This window comes from Labrus bergylta, chromosome 10 (assembly GCF_963930695.1).
Source record: "Labrus bergylta chromosome 10, fLabBer1.1, whole genome shotgun sequence".
NCBI lineage: Eukaryota > Metazoa > Chordata > Actinopteri > Labriformes > Labridae > Labrus > Labrus bergylta.
Genome location: NC_089204.1, coordinates 28658357 through 28678250, shown reverse-complemented (window position 1 = coordinate 28678250; position 19894 = coordinate 28658357). Strand labels below are relative to the sequence as shown.

The 19894-nt window shown below is 42.3% G+C and overlaps 3 protein-coding genes across 11 annotated transcripts in view; all 3 read right to left on the bottom strand.

The window, feature by feature from the left end:
• Positions 1 to 539: 539 nt before the first annotated feature.
• Positions 540 to 3805, bottom strand: pla2g12b (phospholipase A2, group XIIB). 2 transcript variants are annotated; one of them, XM_020653486.2, is made up of 4 exons: positions 3094 to 3805; positions 2458 to 2546; positions 2172 to 2337; positions 540 to 1205 (listed from the first exon to the last, which is right to left on the bottom strand). In XM_020653486.2, the coding sequence occupies exons 1-4, from the start codon at positions 3803 to 3805 to the stop codon at positions 1087 to 1089; spliced, it is 1086 nt and encodes a 361-aa protein (XP_020509142.2). In that variant the 3' UTR covers positions 540 to 1086. The 2 variants fall into 2 exon arrangements, with proteins under 2 accessions (XP_020509142.2, XP_020509144.2); XM_020653488.2 differs by having other exon boundaries at positions 2470 to 2546.
• Positions 3806 to 4044: 239 nt separating this feature from the next.
• LOC109998571 (uncharacterized protein C6orf118) lies at positions 4045 to 10715 on the bottom strand. Its single transcript, XM_065959310.1, has 11 exons — positions 9191 to 10715; positions 8564 to 8619; positions 7823 to 8478; positions 7426 to 7548; positions 6538 to 6591; positions 6314 to 6438; positions 6163 to 6224; positions 5475 to 5650; positions 5282 to 5335; positions 5096 to 5157; positions 4045 to 4995 (listed from the first exon to the last, which is right to left on the bottom strand). The coding sequence occupies exons 2-11, from the start codon at positions 8586 to 8588 to the stop codon at positions 4953 to 4955; spliced, it is 1380 nt and encodes a 459-aa protein (XP_065815382.1). The 5' UTR covers positions 8589 to 8619; positions 9191 to 10715; the 3' UTR covers positions 4045 to 4952.
• Positions 10716 to 10810: 95 nt separating this feature from the next.
• Positions 10811 to 19894, bottom strand: part of pde10a (phosphodiesterase 10A) — a 72812-nt gene continuing 63728 nt past the window's right edge. For 4 of the 8 annotated variants that reach the window (XM_020653475.3, XM_020653478.3, XM_020653482.3 and 1 more), the window contains 8 exons: positions 19239 to 19322; positions 19005 to 19155; positions 18746 to 18901; positions 17181 to 17371; positions 16963 to 17074; positions 16666 to 16746; positions 15855 to 15943; positions 10811 to 13434 (listed from right to left, as the gene is read on the bottom strand). In XM_020653475.3, coding sequence (XP_020509131.1) covers positions 13332 to 13434; positions 15855 to 15943; positions 16666 to 16746; positions 16963 to 17074; positions 17181 to 17371; positions 18746 to 18901; positions 19005 to 19155; positions 19239 to 19322 — 967 coding nt within the window. In that variant the 3' untranslated portion in view covers positions 10811 to 13331. Of the gene's footprint in view, positions 13435 to 15854; positions 15944 to 16665; positions 16747 to 16962; positions 17075 to 17180; positions 17372 to 18745; positions 18902 to 19004; positions 19156 to 19238; positions 19323 to 19894 lie in introns of those variants that run through there. The other 4 variants (XM_020653479.3, XM_020653481.3, XR_002278603.3 and 1 more) reach the window with 3 other exon arrangements.

Sequence of the window (19894 nt, the reverse complement as noted above, 5' to 3'; positions counted from 1 at the left end):
CAACCCTGCCTTTAAATATCTATCAAGGCAAACAAGTCCAGATGATGTCTCTACACAGCGCGGGTTTGTAGTTCTTCCTGCGTTCATACACATGCTAATATACAGACTAAAGTCTCATATTTCTATTTATGTTCAGTGTCGGTCACGGCGCTGAAAATCACTCCGGTCCTGTTTAATACGTCCAAGTTTGAGCGTCTCTGCCACTTTGCCTGGCAGAGCAATCTCCTGACATTAAAGTGAATGACATTTCTATTAGAAATCACTCAGAGGGGGGCACAGTCCATTTGTAACAACTACAAGTATGAAGGATGCCTTTTCTAGGTCACCCTGTCAAGGCATTTTTTTCCGGCTCGATTACAGCTTAAAGATTTAGTGGATTTATAAAACTGGTTAATAATTTACACCGCTTCACACGGACATGAAATATACCAGTGGAACATCCTGAAGATGAATCCTGACTCATTTGTTTAATCGATGGCCATGGAGGACGTCAGACATCATCGTCAGTTATGCACGTGTCATCAATCTGACAATCCATCTAGCGTCATTAAACTGTTCTGAGCAGTGTATTTATTCATGTAAACATAACAAGCACTAACAGGCAAATAACTTACATCAAACATGAACCTATAAGATGTGGTAATCGTTCCAGGATGAAGGTGTAAGCAGACTATGGTGATGAATAGCAGCACAGTGAACCATGTGCACCGCAGTAATTATTTTGTCTCTTGTGTGTCCAAAAAGGAAATTAAAGCAACTACAATATCCTTCCCATCAGGCTCTTTGTCTGGAGTCGTCAAAGTAATTAACCATAATGGAGTCATAGAGGCCTTAAAAACCAGAGAGAAGGAAGGTGAAAGTGACTCAGTAAGATTTTGAAAGTTACACTGATAGCTCATTTTCATTCCCCGTCTACATCTTTTTGGAAGTCCTCTTCAAGAGAGCTACTGTGACGTTTCTCCTCTTTTCACAAAGAGTCCATAAATATACAGTCTGATCTGTGGAAATACTGTGGAGAAGTGTTTTTGGGGTTTTTTCTTTCAGTCTGTTAAAGTGTCAGGAGTTCTTGTTCCACAGAGTTCTGTGTCACAGTTCGTCCCTCTCCTCTCCCGCGCAGACACACGCTGCCCTCTGGCTGTTCATGTAAGGTCTGCAACCGAGAGTCCACACTGTGTTGAAGAGAGTGTCGGCCATCGATTCACAGGCTGGGAGGAAGAGACAAGAGGGGGGGAGGAGAGAGAGAGAGAGAGAGATAAGTGACTCAGAGTGACAAGTATCACAGATGTTAAAACCGTCCTGTAGATTCTTCTGAAGCTCAAAGGCAAGAAAGGAGAAGAAGTCCTAAAGCAATAAAGAGGGTGTGTTGTTATACTGAATATCAGCAGGCTCACATTACAGCCCGACTTTGAGTTTAAAGGTCACATATTCTTTAAAATGCACTTCCCCATGTTTCTCTAACATGTGCCTCTAATCCGTCTACAAACCCCCCAATGATGAGAAAAGTCCATCCTCTCCGTCTTCTGCCTGCTCCACTTTTCAGAAAATGTGTGCCTAAACAGGCCGTTTGGAGATTTTCCCTTCATGACATCACAAAGGGCAGTAGCCCCTCCCCCAGGTGGGTGACACTCCCACAGCTAGGTGTTTGTTCTGCCCTCTGAGTCTGCCTTCTCACCGTAAACAATAGGACATGGAGCGAGAAAGACCGAGTACACCCGAGCCCTTCCAGAGAGGGGGTGTGGTCAGACACAGCTCATTTACATATTTAAAGGTACAGACACAGAAACAGTCTGTTCTGAGCAGGGCTGAAATAGAGGGGTTTATAGACATGATCAAATACAGGATCAGAGTGGATTTAGAACAAGAAACTTCACACACATGTTTCTGGGAGTGTACTTCCTCTCCTTCATTGCAGCAGCTTCTGGTTAAAAATGTCACTAAAGATCTGAAGTGTCTTTAAAAGTGCTCCCCGATACTACCGGTCATTTGTATCCAAAAGTGTCTAAAATCTCACTGCAGTTCTGGTAATTAAACTCAGAACACTCAAAGAGGAGAGTCACAGAAACTTTCCAGTCTCTACATTGTTGTACTCTATATCAGCGCTCATGGATCCCTCTGGTCCAGTCAAAATGCTCTGTTGGAACTTACTGTTGTTAAAATATAAAACAACTCACCCTCCACTTTGGACACAAAGCCCAGACTCTTGTTGACGTCAGAGCAGATGTCATGCAGACACGAGCGAAACTTGGTGTCACAGTCGTACTTGCTCGCTCCACAGGTGTCGTAGCACATGTCGAGCTGGTCGCAGCACTTTGTCATCGCCGGGATCCCCATGTCGAGCTGTCATCAAGAGACACAACAACAACATGTCAGAACATTTAATGCATCACGTTTCTAACCCCTTGTGGTCAGCTGAGGTAAGCAGGTTAAATAGTGTCGTTCTGGGCTGTGGCCACCTACAACATCATTCACCTGGAATCCAACCAGAGAGGAGCTGCAGCCGTTGGGCTCGGGGAGCTGGTAGCCGGGACGAGACTGAGGAATCTCTCCTGTAGAAAAAAGAAAAAAACTAATAATAATTGTGATGAGAGTGAAGGCCCATTAATTAACTCATTATGTCATCATGTACTTCTAGTGAAGGGCCTACATGATAACAGTGCAGTTCTGTTCCTGGGCGTGTGTCGATTCACAGATAAGATGGGACTTCTGTTTGAGAACATCTGCACCGATTGCATAACTGTAAGTACATCTGCCTTCCAGACTGATAAGCACGATGTGTTCAGGTTTCATTATCAGCAGCCTGGAGGACCTAGCACTCTGACTTGGATAAAGTAACACGTTGCAGATAAACTGATTGATTGATTTAGGTCTTGAAGTGTGCAAAATCAGCAATTAGAAATCAATAAAATACAGTGAAATTATCAAACTTAGAGCTCGGGAATCGATTTTTGTCCTGAAATGTGCAACGACCAAAAAAAACACATTGGAGCCTGAGGAAAAATTGGATGTGGGGACCATAACTATATTGACTTTTATGAAAATTGATCTGCAAGTTCTCTGATCTTTAGATATCTCTAAGACAAAATTAACTCTTACCGTATCTGCAGCGGTACTGACACACGCCACCCTGTCCCCCCACCAGCTCCACCAGGGAGTCGAAGTAGCCGTTCATGGTCTGGAAACTACTTCTGATAGAGTTGAAGCTCCAACTGCTGCTCTCTTCCTGAGCCAATGGTGCGTTCAGGGCCTGTTCTGTTGGGACTGGTTTGATTTCATTGTCTTCTTCTTCCTTCTCCTGAGCAGGTTTCTCCTGGGTGTCAGCTTCATCTAAAGTTTTCTTTGGGGCGATATCTTCTTCAGCAGGTTTCTCCTGGGTGACAGCTTCATCAGATTCAGGTTTCTCCTGGGTGGCAGCGTCCTCATCAGACGGTTGTGTCTTGGTTACAGCTTCACTGATAAAAACTTCCACAGCAGGGGTGTCTACAGCGGGACTGTCGCTTTTTGTCTCCGGCTCTTCTGCTGTTGCACCATCCACTTCAGGGGCGTCCGCTTCAGGTTTGTTGGCAGCTGGGTCGTCAGCTGCAAGTATTTCTGCCTGTAAATTATCATTAAAGAGGGAATCATCCGCAGGTTCCACTTCCACATCGGCAGGAGCTACACCTTCTACAGCTGCATCCAAATCAGCTGCATCGGTGACAGCAGGCGCCCCCTCCTCCTCCTCCTCAGCTCGGGCCTGGTAGTGGCCTAAAGTGGCACAAATGCCCGCGGACACACACAGGAGGAGCAGGAGCACAGTCCGGAGCAGCATGGTGGTGTTGACAGGTTGACAGGAGCACAGAAGAGTGAGCGACAACAACACACTCTGCTCGTACTGACTCTGCCAGCCGGAGAGTTTGACGGACTTTGACCTGTGATTAGGTGCGAGCAGACAGCAAGGCAGTCTGTCATGTTGGGGGCAAAGGTCAACCACATGTCAATCAGAAAGAGATCTGAAATAATCCCTCTAATCCTCTCATTCTCTGTTTCTTGAGCACATTAAATCAGTAATTTGATCACAGGTTTATCCACAAAGATGTAATTGGATTTTTTATGACTCAGAAGTCAAACGGGGGCTGAGCCGGGAGGGAAACTGTCTTTTAGCACTCGGCCTCTCTAAATGCCGACATTTCATTCATGACCTTTGTGAAGACATCACAAACATCAAATCGTCTTCTCTCTGTTTTTTTCATAAAGGTCAGAGAAGAATTAAACTTCAGCACAAGGAGAAGTACAAACAGATCATAAGATTCATTCAACATGTGTATGCTGCCCTCTTGTGTTCGATGAGTGATGTGCAACGAGTGCTCGGGGAAATACACCTTTACACCACCTCAAGTGTTTGTTTTTCAACCACGAGGTGGAAATTGTTCATATTGACAAATACTAATTGGACTTCCCTGGATAACTGAAGCTACATTATGAAGAGAGTAACCAGCTGATGACTAATCCTCTCGCAAAAACCAAAAGAAAATACTAACAGCAATGCAATCAGTGAAATGTTTGCTGCATTGTTCCCGAGCCTTTGCACTTGTCGGCTACCTTAAATACTTCCTCCAGCTTTATCAGCTACACCAAAAGCTGCTGAAGTGTTGCATGGTCAAACTAAGAAAACAGTAAAATACACACAACAGAATAAAACTCATGAAGTGTCCAGACTGCATATGAAGCCATCTAACTTTTGAAACTCTTACTGTAAACATTTCTAAGTTTCCCTGCAGGACTTATATTTCTTAAATGTTTTATTTAAGCCTGCTGATGGTGTCTGGATTTTTAACAGAGGAACTAATGTGTTATTTCTAATATAGATACTTTTTAGATGTGCTTGGATGATGTGTTACGATAACGCAGTAGGTGGGTTAAAGATGATTTTTTAATCTCAAGAGTTCATCCCGTAGTTCACTTGCTGATGAAGGTTTTCAGTCTGTTTGTAGATCACAGTGGATATCTTGCCACAACATCCTGGAGGTAAAACATTAGAAAGTGTCAGTCAGATCTTTCAAAGGTCAAAGGTCATCCAAGAGCAATCTGCTCTGTGTGTTATGTGATAAATGACATGTACCGTCTGGTGGCCTTGCTCGCTTTCTCTCTCCCCAGCAGCATGTTGATGTCGTTCTCCAGATCCTTAAAGGAAAGATTACAGAGTTTTAAAAAAAAGTGTCGGACTATCTCACAGCAGGAAATGCATTCAGAATCATTAATACTTGAAAAGTGATGATATGGTGGGAAGAGGGTCAAACTCCCTTGCCTTGTTGGCGGCCTTCAGACGGTGATTTGAGGCTATCAGTCTCATTATCTCAGTCTGGAAGCAAACAAGGGGAGAAAGTTGAAAAAACTGCAGACATGTGCGTTTTAACCACACCCAAAAACACCTCCTGATCGGACTCTACTTTTTGAATGGTCACTGTATTGTGTAATTCAAGCAGCTTGTGTCTCTGCACCTTTTTATCTTTGATACATCTTTCTGTGCTCGTGGTTGTAGCAGCCGGTACCAGTTTCTCCTTCATCTCCTCCTCCAGCTGTTGGATCTCCCTCCACACGTTCAACACCTGAAGCCTCTTGGATTGGACGCTGTTGATGGCCGTCCCTCTTTCCCCCAGCTTTGACGAAGCTAGATCTGTCCAAACACAACAAAACAGTACACAAGTACACCTGCAGGCTTATTGAAAAATCGCACATTCGCACATCGCACATTCTTCCTTTTGGTAAAAAAAAGCTTCATATTGTACATAAACTGACACAGAATGAGCGTGATCTAAAAACTCTTACTAACATCCAAATAATCAGTGAGTATGTTCTTCTTCTTCTCTCTAGTTCTTGACTAAAACAGCTTTTATACACAAGGGGAGGAGCCGGCCGTCCCGTCCATGTAAACACGGCTCTGACAACAACACAGCCAGCGGGACTCGAGCTTCTCCCTCATTGTAGACAGTCAGGACTCAGAGACACATTTACACAGGAGAGACTGGATTTATGATTTATGATTTATGTGTAACATGTTGCACATTCTTCCTTTAAGGCCCGTTGACATAACAAAGTGGTTGTTTAGTCAGTTCTTACACACCAGAGATGAATAAGTAAGCATCTGCTGCAGCATTTTATCATAATATACAGTAAATACAGGCTTACCCGTCATGTCACTGTCCTCTGGGCCTTTTTTAGCTTGAACAATCTCTAATTCATTTTGAACTCTGAGGTAAAAACAAAAGGACAAACTTGTTAAAACTAATAATGACAACCATGTACAGATAGATATGCGTGTGACAGATCCTTGCAGTACCGCTGATTGTCCTCTAGAGCTCTTCCGACCTCCTGTTCGAGCCTGCAGATCTCCTCTTCAGCGTCTTCCAGCTCCATCCCTCTTACTCTGTCCCCGCTGAAATCTTTAAGTGATGTGTTGAATGACTGCAACAGAACAACAAATTGCATGTATGCAAAAGAGAACGACATGCGACTCCTTCATTCTCCAAGGGCTCTGTCATTATCTATAGAGAACATGTCTACCATGTCAGGTGTTTGGGAAGCCATCAGGTGGTTGACATACAAATCATACTCCGTCTGGAAGACAAAAAAAAATCTCTGCTAATGGGATTGTCAAATAGATCATTTTAATCAACTTAAACTACGTCACACTGCAGCTGATGGAGGGAACTGAAGACTTAAAAGATCAGATATTCTGTAAAACTCACTTCACCATGTTTCTCTAACTCTAACGTGTGTCCCTAGTCTGTCTACAAACCCCCAAATGATGAGAAAAGTCCATCCTCTTCGTCTTTGAAAAAAGTATAATGTGAAAGGACAGCAACTACACTTTCTTAAGTGTTGGGTCCTGTTGTAGATTATGACCCCATGTACTGAATCTAACCATAAAGCTTTTTCTTTGTGTGTGTGGATGTGGTGTGTTTCTTATTAATATCTGTATATATATCATTTTTTGCTCCTTCTTTTGCTTCTTTTGACTCCACTTTAATGTAATGAAATCGAGATATATTCTATATATAAATAAAAACAATTCAAGAAAAATATTCTGGTAGGTCAAATTGGATTTCTGTCGCATGACATTTTAAATTTAACCTTTTACTCATTACACCAAATAAATGTTTAATTGATGATGACGCTGCACACTAATGGCAGCAAACAGTTCGACTTACAGGGCAAGCAAAGCAAAGCCACATAAAGTTTCATGACTCTGAGACATTTTTTTATGAATGAGCTCTGATCCAACAGTTGCCCTCTGCTGAACTCGCTCCCCAGCGAATCCTGACCAGGTTCCAGTTGTTGCTCTACTTCCGCCTGCTACACCAGGGACTCGCTCTCGCTCTCTCTCGGCTCTAATACGTCTGAAAGCACATGCTAAAAATGTGCTAGTGGGTACAGAGGAAATGGAAAAACCTTAATTTCCCTCAGGATGCATCCAAATACTGGCGAGCCGTCACAGACATCATCAAAGACGTCACTGAACACGACGAGGCGGTCTCTGCTGGGCCGGCTGTGCACTGACAGCTTCTTCAGCTCCTGGGTGTGACATGGACACACACACACACACACACACACACACACACACACACACACACACACACACACACACACATGCATAACATTTGCAAATTCAGATGTTTGTGAAAGTGTGTGCGTGTCTTTATTCATGCACCTTCTGTAAGAGTGTTTTTGAGAACTTTTCAGAATTTCCATCTCATGAAAAATGGAAATAATAGCACGCCTAACATTTAAAAAAACTGCACTTACAAGACTGGTGACATGATGTTATGATTCCTGTGACCATCCTTACCCTTTTTAGTTTCCTCTCATGTGTTTCAGCAACATTTGTTCCAGCCCAGAGCTCCTGCTGCTTTGTGATGACTTGCCTGCCTAAGAGTTGTTTCGGCCCTACCTGTCCCACATTCTTCAGGCCCTCCCGGTCAGAGAGGCTCGCACTTAATTGCAGTTTCCCCGCCGGATCAGAAGGAGAGTCTGACCTTTTCTCGGGATGGGCTCTCACCTGCACAGGCAAGATGTTTGAGGACATACAAACAATCTCAAGTAGGCTTATATCGTCCTCTCTTCTGTCTGCATGTGATGAACAATCAGTCATTTGATCCTCTCTTGACCTTGAGCCCTCACACTGCACTAAGGCTCTGCAAGTGGAGAACTTAGAGGGAGGGTCTTCTTTGACTTCTTTCTTCTTTATGTCGGCCAGTGGATAAATCTGTTTCTGCCGGTGTGTCAGAGGGCCTAGAGGATCATCCTGGCCCTGAGATGCCCTCCAAAAGGACTTCTTCACCTCCCTCTGGGGCAGGCTCTGGTTCAGGCTACGAGGCCCCAGGTGACCTGAGGAGTAGGTCAGGATATCCGCCTTCTGACCAGCTTCAGCAGCCAGCAGCAGTCTGTGGATGTCGCCTCCAAAATCCCCCTTCTTTGCCTTGCTACCGCCGGACATGGCTATGACTGCAAATGTAAAGTTTGTAAGTAAACACAGCAACACACAAATACATTCAGCACTGCAAAGACATGTTTTTATATTTTATTCAACCTTGATTAAAGCAGGTTGGTCCCATTGAGATTAAGAACCTCTTTACCAGGGGAGACCTGGACGAGACAGTCAGCAGAAAAAAGACAAAGTTACAGAGTAAACCAGAGGGAGACAAAAACACACATTTGCATTAAAAGAGAATCATCTTTGAGTCAAATCTGGGATTCAGTCGAACTAAAAACATCGACATCATATTGACTCTGCTTCCAATAAAGGAAGAAACCTGTAAAAATGTTGATTCAAAAAATGGTAATAACAAAGTGCATTGTTGTATTTGCTCACTATGAGAAATTAGACATCCAGAAAACACAGAAAAACTAAATCTAACTTCACAAAAATTTAAAACGTGTGACTTTTAATTCATTTAGAAGAATATTGACCTGATTATTTAGCCGAACTGCAGCCTAACTTCACTGCATGTATGGTTTAATATTAAAAAAAACAAATAGGCCTTCATAACTTTTGTAAATCCAGATAAATCAAAGAGGGATTCACGAAAATCACGAGGCACCTAAAGGAGCAAACAGTGTCCCGTATGTTCGCTAACGTTACTTTAATATCATTTAAATACAAAGTTGACGTATTTGAACAAAGTAGGCGTAAACAAACCCAACAGAATAACCTCACCTGTTAGATAATTACACCTGCGTGCCCTGCCATGACACAAATAAACAAAAACTCTCTTCTTCGGGATCCACCGTCCAGCAGCCTGTTCGCTTTACTTGGTTGCCAAGGAGACCGAGCCGCGTAATCAGTGCTCGCTCTGCGCGTAATGCCTGCGTTGCGTTCAGTGTCTTGGTGATAATCGTACCCATGAGCTTTCAAGTGCGAGATCTCATTTGTACATCATGACACAAATAGGCTGCATTATAAAGAATGCAAACACAAGGCTATAACTGAGTGATGTTGCTGGCTACATGCAGCACTTGGAAAACATTATTTTTTTTTATAGATAGATTATGTTGTTATATTGTTATATTTAACTGCATGTTATTGGGAAGTGGCCAATAGTTTTGTAAGTCCTATTCTTTTCTTACGTCAAATAAATGTAAGGAAAGTAAAAAAAAAAAAAAAAAGAAGAGGGAGAATTTAAAGCAACAAAGTGTAATTTTCCAGCTTTAAACAATTGTTTGAAAGTTGATCTAAAAGTACAGTAACTTTTATTAGGGAGAAAAGCGTCTCCCTCATGTCCACAGAGCTCCTCCGGTCACCTGTTCGCTGCACTATGTAACTTAGGCAGCGGGCCGCAGCTCTCCCATGAGAAGTGTGTACGACTTTACATCACTACATCACAGAGCAACCTTCAGCTATAAAAAGAAACCAGTTATCCCGTCTCTGTACTGTTTGATACAACGGCTGACGCTCAGAAGAGGAAGAGGGCGGTGAAGGATGGCGCTAATAAAAGAAAAAGGAAGTGACCACATAAGAAGCTGGGCTAGGGTGAATATTGGGCAGGCTGTAAGATGAAAGTTTTATAACAGTGCAGTTGCAAGCAGAAAGCTTCGGTGGGCGCCAAAGCGCACCAAATCAAATCCCTCCATAATGTTGCTCTAAAGAAAGAATGAAGATTTTCACACATAAGTACAGCAGAATCCTGTGTAAATGTGTCTCTGAGTCCTGACTGTCTACAATGAGGGAGAAGCTCGAGTCCCGCTGGCTGTGTTGTTGTCAGAGCCGTGTTTACATGGACGGGACGGCCGGCTCCTCCCCTTGTGTATAAAAGCTGTTTTAGTCAAGAACTAGAGAGAAGAAGAAGAACATACTCACTGATTATTCGGATGTTAGTAAGAGTTTTTAGATCACGCTCATTCTGTGTCAGTTTACATGAAATGTGAAGCTACGAGCTAACTAAAGAGCGCTAACATTAGCATGCTAACACAACAATGCAGGACACAGGTGATTGCAGCTCGAGCAAAGGACAATTTTTGCTCGCCGCTCACACTTTACTCCTTGGTGTGAACGCAAGCAGAGAGGGGTTGGAGGTGTGTCTCTGGAGGAGAGCAGAGGCTGCAGTATGGAGGAGGCGTGGCCTAACAGAAGTTTGTTTTGTTTTCATGCTGGAGCTCAAGAGCGACATCTAGTGGATCAAAAAGTTGTTTTAAAAAATGGACCATATGAAGTGCAATCAAAGAGACAAGTAACCCAACCCCGTCATAACTATAAATAACCAGTACTTAAGTACTAAAAGTAAAATATTTAAAAGACAAAGTAAGTCAAACAGAATCAAAGGAGGATCGGGCACAAAGGTGTTTTTCATGTATTTAATAAAAGTCATTTGGGCTACTGCTCTTACATTTACAGTTGAGACATTCCGCTTTATTCTGGGTAACAGTAACATGTCGAGACCGTTTTGTTTATCTTAATGTTTACTTTGTACAAAACAAAAAAGGCCAACATTGTTTCTCTTTGTATAAAAAATATAAGTTAATTTAAATTTTTAACTCTAATTAAGAAAATAACAATAGTAATAATAGCAATAATAATAATAATAATCATCATCATCAATAATTATAATAATAATGATAAAGATCATAAGCTAAACATAGTGCAGACAATGGGATATAACTGGTGCTGAAAAGTAGAAGGGACAGTGCAGTGTTATGGACTTAACCATGTTCTCAGGAGGGGGCGCTGGAGGGGTTAGAGACAGTCAAGTCATCACACACAACCATGCACGCACACACACACACACACACACACACACACACACACACACACACACACACACACACACACACACACACACACACACACACACACACACACACACACACACACACACACACACACACAGTGTACACACCCAGTCAGAAAGTGCATGACTGCCATTCAGTTTAGCACCATCAGAGCACACATCGTACACAGTACACACCTTATTACCGTGTTATGCAAAACTATATAGAAACTTCAGTTCAGGTGCATGCTAGTTTGTTGCTCTTGGTTGAAGCTTACTGGAAGCGATTCTGAAAAAAGTAAGACAGAGCACGTCATGGAAACGGCCAACGACCAACGAGGATCTGCAATCAACAAAACATTCATCTTATGTACATTCACACACATTTGGGAGCCACAGTACCAGTCGTTAAAACAAATTATTCAAGGGGTAATTTCAGTCTTAGAGGGACAATGTCCACTGGAATGACGTTTAAAGACAATGTTTTTTGCCTTTTTGGAAGATCTTGGAAACTCGTTTTGGAAGCCCCTCCCACCCCACCCCCCCACCCACCCACACATGTAAGTCCTTAGAGGATTATTCATCTCTGTCTACATGTCAGGGGAATCAGGGGAGCTTCTGCAGCCAATGCTCTTAAGTTGCAACCCGAAATAAAAAAAACATGATGCACGTTAGATTAACAGTTTTTGAATGTGAAATGACAAAGCAGATGATTGTTGAGGCTTCCTGCTGAGCTGCTTTGGCTGTGTTCAGTGTTTGAAATGTTTTAGGGCTACAGCTTGATGAAGAAAAAAACTGTATCAGCTACAACTTATTCCCCTCTTCTTTTATCATCATTAAATCCGAACGCCTGGACTTGTGTGGTGTAAATCATGACGCTGCCTGGACATCAGATAAGGTCAGACAGCGCTGTGAAAAGTTTATTGTGCCACTGACAAAACAAACAAATCTGTATAATCCGCTGTGACAACTCTGCAAACTTGTGCGGTATCCTCATTTTTTTATCGTGTTTTATTCATGCTTGTAAAAAATGATTACTGATTAATGAGGAGGAACCAGATTGTAGTGTCAAATAATTCATGATGAGATTGTGGCGTCAAAAAATGTAATGAGAGTGGAAATTCAATAGTGTGCAGGGCTTGGCTTACTATAAGTGATGTGAGACGGATGCTATTTGTGCATCTTTGTCCCGTCCTGCATGCATCATTACTGCCGGCCTAGGATCAGATCCTATTAATCAGAAGAGAGTTGATGTACTGTGCAGCAGGTTTCTAAATGCCAGGGGCTGGGCGGGGGGTGGGGCAGGGGGGCCAGTGCTGTGGGGTCCACTTAAGGGGAGAAACATTGTGACTCTCTTGTGACTGTGTTCACAAGTGTGGACATTATCTAACTCCTCCTCGTCACAGTTCAACCATGTTTAGTAGACTCTGCTGCGGGGGGGGGGGGGGGGGATTTCTGCCATCTCCACCTAGAATAGACTGTGTGTCTTTTTATTCAAGTACTGCAAAGGATTTTTGCTCAAAAAAAGTAATTAAAAAAAACAAAAAACACATTCACCTTCTCAGTAAGGTGGCATGACACATCTGCTCTACACATTCCTTCTGTCTCTGGGAAAAACCTTGCTGAAGTAGTGCGCGTACGATAAACTTACCACAGAAGGCAAACAGTACCATTAAAAAAAAAAAAAAAGCCTGAACCCACGACCATGTTTCACATATTGTAGCCTGTGAAAGGTTCAGAGTAAGGCCTCTGCAAGATACAAGACCATAAAAGAAATAAAAACAGCAAAACTGAAAACGGCACAAAAGTCCATTCTACCGAGCGAACTCCCGAGCTGAGTGGATGCAGATAAGACGGGTCAGAGTGTCTCCGCATCGTCCGTCTTGTCAGTCTCTGGGAAGCGGTGAAACCGTCAGTGTTGACACCTCCGTCACCCAGTGAGGTAACTGTGTGTTTTCAAAGTCAAGTCGCTTTTCAGCTAATCTGCCTCCTGCTCACACAGGATTTGTGGTTTTCTTCCGTACCGACAGTTTCAGGGTCCGTGGCAGGATTCAGGTTGTATTCCTTTGGTGGGCCAGAAACCCCCTTTGGTAGTCAGTTATCCACCTTGACAGGGCCTGAAGAATCTGAAGGCCGGTTGGGCATGATGTCCTCCAACTCTCCCCGCGAGATCTTCTCCCATTGGCCCAGGTTCTCCCTGCAAACACAAAGCAGCTCCATCATATTCTGCAGGTTTTTAAGTTAGCGAGTGGTGATGAGCTCAGTTTTAAAGTTAAAGGTCACATATCCTCCTCCTCTTCTTTAGTTTAAAAAAGTCTCAGAGCTCCTCAAAACATGTGTGTGAAGTTTCTTGTTCTAAATCCACTCTGATCCTGTATTTGATCATGTCTATAAACCCCTCTATTTCAGCCCTGCTCAGAACAGGCTGTTTCTGTGTCTGTACCTTTAAATATGTAAATGAGCTGTGTCTGACCACACCCCCTCTCTGGAAGGGCTTGGGTGTACTCGGTGCTTTCTCGCTCCATGTCCTATTGTTTACGGTGAGAAGGCAGACTCAGAGGTTCAGAACAAACACCTAGAACAAACACCTAGAACAAACCTAGAACGCCCCTCCCCCAGGTGGGAGTGTCACCCACCTGGGGGAGGGGCTACTGCCCTTTGTGATGTCATAAAGGGAAAATCTCCAAACGGCCTGTTTGAGCACACATTTGCAGAAGACGGAGAGGATGGACTTCTCTCATCATTGGGGGGTTTGTAGACAGACTAGAGACACATGTTAGAGTTAGAGGAACATGGAGAAGAGTGTTTTGATTAATATGTGACCTTTAAACTTTAAGTTTTTTCACAGAAATAGTAACTCTGAGTCTTTTCATAATCCTTCACACACTCTTAGATCTTCTGCAGCCATTTTTCACAACACAAACAGGCCCAAAATGGTCTTTCCTAAATAGATTAATAATAATAAAAAAAGTCTCATCCTTAAATAGATTAGGCAGTTTTTAGGTGGATATTTGTAACTGCTGCTTATTTCTAGTTTTTGTTATTTTTAATTAAAATCTGTAAGTTCCATTGTAGGCAGTGATGGGGAAGCTTTTTGGTATAAAATGTATTTTCACTCTGCGGCCACAAGGGTGTGAGCAAGAGCATCGATAGGGAGAGTCAGAACTTCAAAACATGAAACCTGAAATTATAAAACTGTAGAAATGATGAGTAAGTAGAAATAGGATGTGAAATGATGATCAGAAAATGTGTAACAATCATTGTCACAAAAACATCATAAAGTCAAACAAATATCAAAGAACTCAAAATTATAATGAATTTTCACTTGTGTTCAAAACTAGAATATCAGTGGTCCACACAAGTCCACACAGCCGCTCTGCAGGAGTGTCATACATTAGTCATCTGTTGCACTCGTTCCTTCACTTCTTGTTGTCATCAAGGTAACCCCCCCCCCCCCCGCCCCTCCCCTCCTCTGTGCTAAAATCAAGCCTGACGTACGAGTGCACCAAGTGCTGCCCTTTGCTGCCATTCCATTCAATTATCAGGCCTGATGCAGTTTACACGTCTGTGGGGCTCCGCGGGGTCTGGGCCTGCTGCCCACCCCAGAGCACCGGTGCTGACGTACAGCAGGAGCTTAAATATTACACCGCTCGCTTTGTTTGCATTCCCCACAGATCAAGGTCACTACATGTCGCTGAAGGGCGGCGGGCGTGCAACATGATCCCGCTCAATAATAAGAAATGACACATATGAATACATTCTCACACTCCTATTGGATGTGACATGCACTCAGTTTCCTGTTAGCACACAATAATAATCCTAAACTTCAAACCAAAGTAACAAAAGGCTTCATCGAGTGAGAAAAATAAATCAAGTCGTAAACTCTTTAGGTTTCAAAGTAGAATAGATATCAATAGGATGAAGGCAAAGTGAAATTAAGATATAATAAAAAAAAACTACAATAAAGTTAAAAGAAATAAGAACAGAAATGAGAGGACTCGTTTTTAGTTGGGTATTTGGATCAGAATAAAATCTCTGCTAGAGGATCTCATGAGATACTTAGAGGTCAGAGATTTAGCGGGGAGAAAGGTCACAGAGACTTAAAAAGTTAACATTCAAATCTTCCATTTTATTCTGACACATAAAGTGAGAAAGGTTAAAAAAAAACAGGAGTGATGTGATCATGTTTTTTTTGTCTGCTTAAAGACGACCAGCTAAGTTCATACAACAACACCCGTACTGTAGCATGTGAGTTTAATTTTTAACTTCAGAGTTTTGTTTTAATGTGCACCTTTCCACCAGCATGCACACACACGCGCATGCGCACACGCACACACACACGCACGCACGCACACACACACACACACACACACGTCAGTCATTTCTTTCTGTGAAATGTTTTAGATGTAAAATCAGCAATATTGTGAAAATGAACTTTGGATAATTTTCATATTTTCTGACATATTTCACAATGAAGTATAAATATAAAAACAACAATGATGAAGTTATTTCAGTATATTTCTCTCTGTGGTTAAGACCTCGCCCTTTAAAGCCCACCTTGGAGGAGGGAACTTTCCCCTCACTCTTTTAAAAAAAAAGACAGCATGGTGTTCTCACCTGCAGGCTCTCAGAAGAGGACTGGACGGAGGGAAAAGCTCTGATAGCGTCGTGTAACATGGGATCGCAACAGCGTTGTAGAATCCCACCTTAAAGCAAGACACACAAAAAAAAACAACACACAAACAAAAGTTAAAAAATCAGCAAAACAAACATGGCGGCAGCAACAAGAGCATCTTACTTCTGGAGTTTTGCCTTTCGGTAATGAAATAATTAAACATGAATCAAAGTTTAGAAGAGAGAAAGCCCCAGAGGTCTCACGCTCTCAGATTTCAAAATTGCCGCATTTTGTGCCGGTAAAAAATAAACATCCCAGGTGCCTGCGCTGACAAGACGCATTAATCAGAAACCAGGATGCTAGTATTTATCATGTATACAGGGATATGAATAACCAGGTTTCTCTGTGTGCATGTTTATTTGAACATATTTTCAGATTTAATAATTTCAGTGATTTTTAAATGTTCTATTTTAATGTTTCTTTTCTTTCCTCTGTCATGATGCTTTTTGATGTCTTGTGTGAAGCACTTTGAATCGCCTTGTTGTTGAAATGTGTGACATAAATAAACTTGCCTTGCCTTGCCTTGCATGTAAACACTAAATCCCAAATATGATTAAAACCGGGATTAGACTCATGACCGGGAACTTAAGTCCAGGATAAAGCACTGAAAGTAACTACAACTAGCTTCCCAAATGTGGTAATTGTTCACCATAAAAATGCAACAATAATCTACAGTTCAGTGTGTGTGTGTGTGTGTGTGTCTGTGTGTGTGTCTGTGTGTGTGAGTAAGAGGGATTAAATTGCTGGTCCTACTTGGCCTTGGGGAACCTCATGCTTCTTATCTCTGTCCATCATGGGGATCGGCTGCGTCCCGATCTTCTTCATCTCGTCTCCCTGTGGAGGAAACAAAACCAAAAAAGAGACATTTCCTTTCATTCTTGCACACAGTGGCAAACCTTCAGAGCACAAGTCAAACACTAGTTTGTGGCTTGGAAATGTTTGGACACACTCGATGCAGCAGCATTAAAAAGAACAAATCCGGTCCAGCCTGGTTTTTAACAGGAGCACAATCGTGACACTAAAAACTGTTTAAAGTGAAAAAATCTGTACCTCAGCCCAGAACTCAGCATAGATGTCGTTGGCTGTGAGTCGTGTGATTTGCCATTTCTTAGTAACAGAACACAGGTCACATGCTGTCATCATCAGACCAATCACACGGTCCCTGGAGGGCAGAGGAGTCTAGTTTTAGCCGTGCGGAGAAAAAACTCAATGCGCTATTTATGTGCTCCAGGTTCTTCTCTGTAAGACACTCTGAGACCTGCTCTGACCTCGAGTCGCGACCTGACCTGTGCGAGTGGTTGCTTAAGTCGAGCGCCTGCGAGGTCAGCAGCTCCGTCAGCTGCTGGTGGTTGTTGAAGTACAGGGCGAGGTCGGTGGCGATGATGGCCTTCCTGATGATCTCCAACACCTGCTCGTACTCGCTGGAATTCAGGTTGGAGAAAATATTGTGCCCTTCCAGCTATGAGAAACAAAGAGATCAATAAAAAAGCAAAAGCTCCACTTATGAGGCGTTCAGCTCAGCTGGACTGCAACAGGTTTGTAGTCGTCAAAAGTTCTCCTCAGGCTCACAGCAAATCCTGGAGGTTACACAAGGGGGCGCTCACAACTAAATGGTATGAAACTTTCTAACAGTAATAAACTGTGTGTGTGTATAGATGATCTGATAAACAGAAAGTTATAAACTCAGGATTGAGAATGACTTGACCAGTAAATGCACTTTGTGTGTTTGTGAACAACTGAATGCCGATATCTTGACCAGGACTTCCTCCTCATGGTGCTTTCACACATGCACAAAACTCCTGAAAACTTTCAGGATTTTCAGGATTGAGCTGCAGGTGTGAACACAAACAGCAGAATTTTCCCTCCAACTTCACCCAGAATATTTCCTGTCAACGTCTTGGTAAATTTTCCTTGTGAAGTTGGACTGAGTCGTGTGAAAACGAGACAAGAAATATTCAAGAAAATTCACTTTGAGTGAATTTTGGTGATGGAGGAGGATGTTTATATCCTGCAACCTGCACACAGCCATGACTGAATGAATATACAGTTGGGTGTCTGTGCACGTAGTGAAACTACTCCACATGTTTCCTAATGTTTGGACTGTATGTTTTCTTTATATTGTAAATATAGCTTGAACTACATATAGCACTGATATTATAGGATATAAAAAAACTGTCATCATAGCGTCACATTCTGTTGCTTCATCTGCCTCTTTTGCATTGCTCTTTTTACTTCATGTCCTGCTCCCCTCCCCCCCTCACACTGGAAAATCTCCCACAGTGAGGTGTGTGTGTACAAGGAAGTCAGGAAGATTTCAGGAGCAACCTGCATTACATTTTCTCAAAATTGTTCTCAAAAACTTCAGGCCACATGTGAGAAAAGGGTTAAATGTCTGCACAGTGTTCTGCTCCTAATAAGCAAATTTATTTCAGACAGGGCAATGTTTTGATCAAGAAAATCTTCCACAGAAGAAAAGTCTTGTTGCCCTGTTTCAAATAGAGTTGCTCATTGCATGCAGACCGTTCTCTTTTTTCTGCAGCTAAACAATTTCTTTGTCCTGCGCCTGTATGCATGTTGCTTGGATGTGTGCATACTGGAAAAAGGCAAAATAAAAGAATTTAGGCCTTTTGTGTCCGGTCTTTTCATGCACATTGTTCCCCCCATTCTTTGCTTCCATCTGCAAGTCAGAGGTAAGCTTCCATAACAAAAACATCCACCCATCATCTAAACCGTGTTTTCCGGCTCTTTTTTGTGAATCTGTTCCAGCCAAATATTAGAATTTAAAAGATGATAAAAACATTTAAATGTGTATTTCTGCATAGGAGAGCTCTACCTGTAGGATGGAGACAGTCTGAGAGAAGTGGTGTTGCTCCATGGTGGAGGTGGAGTACAGAGCAGCCAGCGGGTGGTCAAACTTCTGCAGGTACGTGTTGCTGTACCCCCGATGGTCCAGATCGTGGCAGAGGCAGGCGATCAGCAGACCCTTCTTCTGTAAACCAGAGAAAAAAAGAAACATCTTGAAATTAAATCCTGAAGGAAATATTTAGTTTGAAGGACCAAATAAAACACAAACTCCATGAGAAGCAGCAAACCTCTAGCTCTGTGAACATCCCGGAGGTCTTCTGCAGGATTGCGTACATGCAATGCGCCACCGTCACGGCGTGCTTCCAGTTGTGGTAGGGCACTCGCCGGTAGTTCTTCCGTACAGACATGGTGAAACGACACAGCTTCTCCAGCTCGAAGCTTCATTGAGGAGGAAATACACGATCATCCACAAATCACCTCAAACTTTGATGAGAAACTGACTTAGCCATGTGAAGCATTACCTGGTCTTTCCACAGGAGTTATGGACCATGTAGATGAAGACAGCAGGCCAGATCTCCTCAAAGGGACTGATGTCAAAGTGGAACCTGGAGGGGTGAGCAGGAGAGTCTCACATTAATGAAAGAGGATTTCAGTGAAAGACTGGTATGATGTAGTTTATGAAATCTATATAATGAAACGGATCACTTTTTCTCTGAAGCTTCAGAAAAATAAATTTCAGGACCCTCTGGATTAAATGGGTACCTTAATCCTCTTCCCTAAACTCCCTTCTTCTTTTGTTTAATCTGGTTTTACTTTAGTTATGAAACCCGTATGGTTCGTTTTGTTGTATTTGTTGTGGAAAATCACCCCATGTCTTACAATTTGTCTTTTTATTTGATTTGTTCGGTTTTATTTCTATTATTATTATTATCAATTTTTTTTTCTATTTGATTTCTTTTGTTCTGTATAAATTTACAAAAATGTGAAAAGAGGAATCACTCTATCGTCTAAGCACAAATGAACAATATGTTCAAATGTCTGTGAATGTGTAATTCTAAATAAATTAAAGGTCAACTACTAAAAAAATAAAAATAAAAATAAAGAGGATTTCTGAGTCTGTTTGTGTTGACCTCAGAAATCCAGGTTCAGCTTTAGAGATAGGACAAGGAGCTCAGAC